The sequence below is a fragment of the Benincasa hispida genome, chromosome 8 (genome assembly GCF_027475165.1).
Source record: "Benincasa hispida cultivar pf3 chromosome 8, pf3_genome.v1.1, whole genome shotgun sequence".
NCBI classification, from domain to species: Eukaryota; Viridiplantae; Streptophyta; class Magnoliopsida; order Cucurbitales; family Cucurbitaceae; genus Benincasa; species Benincasa hispida.
The window spans coordinates 35,996,324-35,999,701 of record NC_143485.1 but is presented as its reverse complement, the minus strand read 5'-3'; the positions used below and the strand labels follow the sequence as shown (position 1 = coordinate 35,999,701).

The window sequence follows — 3,378 nt, the reverse complement described above, 5'->3', positions numbered from 1 at the left end:
ACTTGAAGTCCAATGTTCCAAAAATGCCCTCCAACTAATAACAATTACTGAAATTCCAAATAATAAAGTTACTGAAATTACATTATTACTAAAAAAAATGTGCGGGGTGTTACATTCTTCCCTCCTCAAAGAACTTTCGTTCTCAAAAGTTCACAATTATTGAAATTCCAAATAATAAAGTTACTGAAATTACATTATTACTAAAAAAATGTGTGGGGTGTTACATTCTTCCCTCCTCAAAGAACTTTCGTCGAAAGTTCATTCTTGAAAAAAAAACTCCTAGGTGTTACAATGGAGTTCTGATGTCTGTGTTTGGGGTGCAGAGTTGTGTTGTCTGAATTCATATGTCTGTGTTTGGTTGTGCAGAGTTGTTACGTATAAGTTCATACATCTGTGTTTGGGTGTGTTGAGTTCATATGTCAGTGCTATCTGGTTCAGTTTTTTTGTACTCTAAAATAATTTGCCCGTATGAACACTATTGTTTTAATCTTATAATTCAATTATTGTATCAATTCAGTCTTTTGTATTCAATTATTGTCTTTTAAATAATTCTTTATTACTATTGTTTAAAAAAATCAATAAAAATTTAAGATTAATCGTAAATAGTCAACGAAATACCAACATTTAAAGATACAAAAATTAATTCTAAGCTAGGGATGGACGTACCAACTTTTTTCTAAAATTTTTGTCAATTTTTTAATACTATATATATATATATATATATAACTTTCAATCCTGACTTGAATTTTGAAAAGAGTCTTCAAAAGTAAGACAAATAAAAAATAAAAATAAGCGGGTGAAAGTAGTATTTATCAATTTAATTTTTAAAAACTATCGAGAACTAAATTGTTAAGAATGTTCATTTAAATATTTTAGTGAGACGTTTAGAAAAAAAGTTTTGCTTCTGTTTGATTTTAGGGATTTCAGGCTTTTCTCATATATATTCACGGATGAGTTTTCTATTGAGGTTTTGTAATTGGCTTTTGAATGTAGATTTTTAATATTGATGTTGTATATGAAGAGATTTTTTTTTTATTTTTGAGAAATTGTGTACAAAGATTTAAACCAAAATATTGTGATTTTTTTAATGGACATTATACAGATAAATAATTGATATACTAAGCAAATAAAAATGAAAATTTGAATGACATAATTTATAGATAATAAATTATTAATATACTCTATCACATGACACTAGAGGAAAAAATGATGTATGTAAGTTGAAGATAAAAAATGGGTGCATGGAACTATATTGAAATACCAAGGTTTCTTAATAAAATAGATATAGTGAAAAAAAATTACACCTGAAGTATAATGAAATAAACTCAATAAAAGAATAAAGAAATAGATGTAAGTGGGCCATAAGAAAGGAGGAGAGAGTGAGAAAGAGTAGGAGAAGTGAGGAGACATATGAAATGGGGGTGGAGAAGCTGAGAGAGTTGCTAAATGAGGGTTACTATGCACATATCGAAGGAAGTGAAAAGGGAAAATGATATATTAGTGGACCAAATGGTGTGATTAGGAGCTATATCATCTTTCCACATAGGATATTGAGCCCCCACAGGCTCTTAAGTAGAGATGTCCATTTTTTTCCAAAGGGACAGGGCGGGGATTCCCCGATTAGGCGGGCAATGAGGAAGAGAGTGGGGAAAAAAATTCCTCATGAGCTAAACGGGGACGGGGAGTCCTCGCTCCCGACCCCGTTCCCCGTCCCCGCCCCGATTAGTTTTTATATATTTGTTTTGTATAGTTATCTAATGTTATGTTATTATTATTATTATATAAATATTACATTTAAATTTTAAATTGATTATTTATTGAAAAAATAATGAATATATTTAAATTGAATGTTTAAATTTAGATTATATACGTGAATAATTTGATTTAAATTTATTTATTTCTACTAAAAAATTAGTTAATTTTTTTGAGCCAAAATTTAAATAATTTATCTTTAAATTCAAATTGTCATATAAAACTAACCATGATAAATAATTTAGTGATAAAGTTAATTAATAATAAATCAATATATTAATTTTCTTATGGACGTATATTTATTTTTCTAAATGGAATTAGATAACGAAATATTCTAATAAGAGACACGAATAAAATAAGGACACGTGTAAAATCGAATATCACAATTCTGAAAACCAATCCAACCATCTGCCTTCTCCATCATTCATTTCCATGGTGCGGGCCTCAGCAAATTTTCTCATTCAGATTCTGCCCTAACCATCGCCATTCTTCGCACTTCACACTCACACTCACGGATATGGAGGTCTCTTCTTTCTGTAGCAGCAGCAGAGCAGCTTCGTTCGTCTTCTCATATCCATCCAAAACAAATTCAAGAAAACGGTCTCTTCATCTACACTCCATGGCCGCCGAGAAACCTCCTCCTTCTGCCGCCAAAACCGTCGGCTCCAAGAAGGTCAGTTCCTCTATTTCCGTTTTTCTTCCTATCAATTTCGCTGGAATGACTGAAGAGCCAGCATTGTGCAGATAAACTCCACGGTGTTCCCTCTCGGCGAGAAAGGACCGAGGACCAGCATCTCGCTCTCGACTTCCCCGCCGATTAAGCTACTGACGAGAGTGGAGCAATTGAAGCTACTGAGCAAGGCGGAGAAGGCCGGTCTTCTGTCTGCGGCAGAGAAAGCCGGGTTGTCTCTGTCGTCGATTGAGAAATTAGGGCTTCTGTCGAAGGCTGAGGAATTGGGGATTTTATCGGCGGCGACAGATCCAGGAACTCCCGGGGCGCTACTGAGCCTGAGCTTAGGGCTGTTGTTATTAGGGCCTTCGTGTGTGTATTTGGTGCCGGAGGATAGTGTTTGGCAGATCGCGTTGCAGGTGTCGGTGGCTTTGGTCTCCGTCGTCGGCGGTTCCGCTGCTTTTGCTGCGTCGAATTTGGTGTCGAATTTGCAAAGATCGAATTGAATTTCAGTGTCGAGTTTTCCAATTGCAGCCATGGGAGTTGTAGTTATCAGCATCAGCTTTCCTTCTCCTTCCATGTCGTCGTTTTGTATGCTGCAATTATTTAATTTATCATTTTCCAGCGAATTAAAATGGCGATATGTGAACGGCAAATTTTCTGCTCTCATTTTTATATCAATGATGAGCAAAATTAAAATATTAACGCATACATGATATATTCAAACTTATTATTACCAAATAATTACATTATGAATTTTTGTTTATTTAATTTTTTGAAACAAAATTAAATTTATTTTCGTAGTAAACATGTTCCACTTTCCAACCCAAATTGATTATAATATAAAATTAAATTTATTATTACCAAATTGATTAATATAATCGGATTTGTGAGCAACTAGATAATAGAAAATAGTATTGTGTTTGAATGTAGTTTTCCACATTCTATTACTCATA

General features: G+C 33.4%; 1 protein-coding gene across 1 annotated transcript; it reads left to right on the top strand.

Annotated features, from left to right (window-relative positions):
* Positions 1-2,125: 2,125 nt before the first annotated feature.
* On the top strand, positions 2,126-3,166 carry LOC150034540 (wiskott-aldrich syndrome family protein, putative (DUF1118)). Its single transcript, XM_090316322.1, has 2 exons — positions 2,126-2,425; positions 2,497-3,166. The coding sequence occupies exons 1-2, from the start codon at positions 2,270-2,272 to the stop codon at positions 2,926-2,928; spliced, it is 588 nt and encodes a 195-aa protein (XP_090172448.1). The 5' UTR covers positions 2,126-2,269; the 3' UTR covers positions 2,929-3,166.
* The last annotated feature ends 212 nt before the right edge of the window (positions 3,167-3,378 follow it).

Bases quoted from the DNA above. Each gene is read 5' to 3' on its own strand.
- LOC150034540 (XM_090316322.1), top strand. From the start codon at position 2,270: ATGGAGGTCTCTTCTTTCTGTAGCAGCAGCAGAGCAGCTTCGTTCGTC. The intron at 2,426-2,496 runs GTCAGTTCCTCT...AGCATTGTGCAG, and splicing joins AAACCGTCGGCTCCAAGAAG to ATAAACTCCACGGTGTTCCC.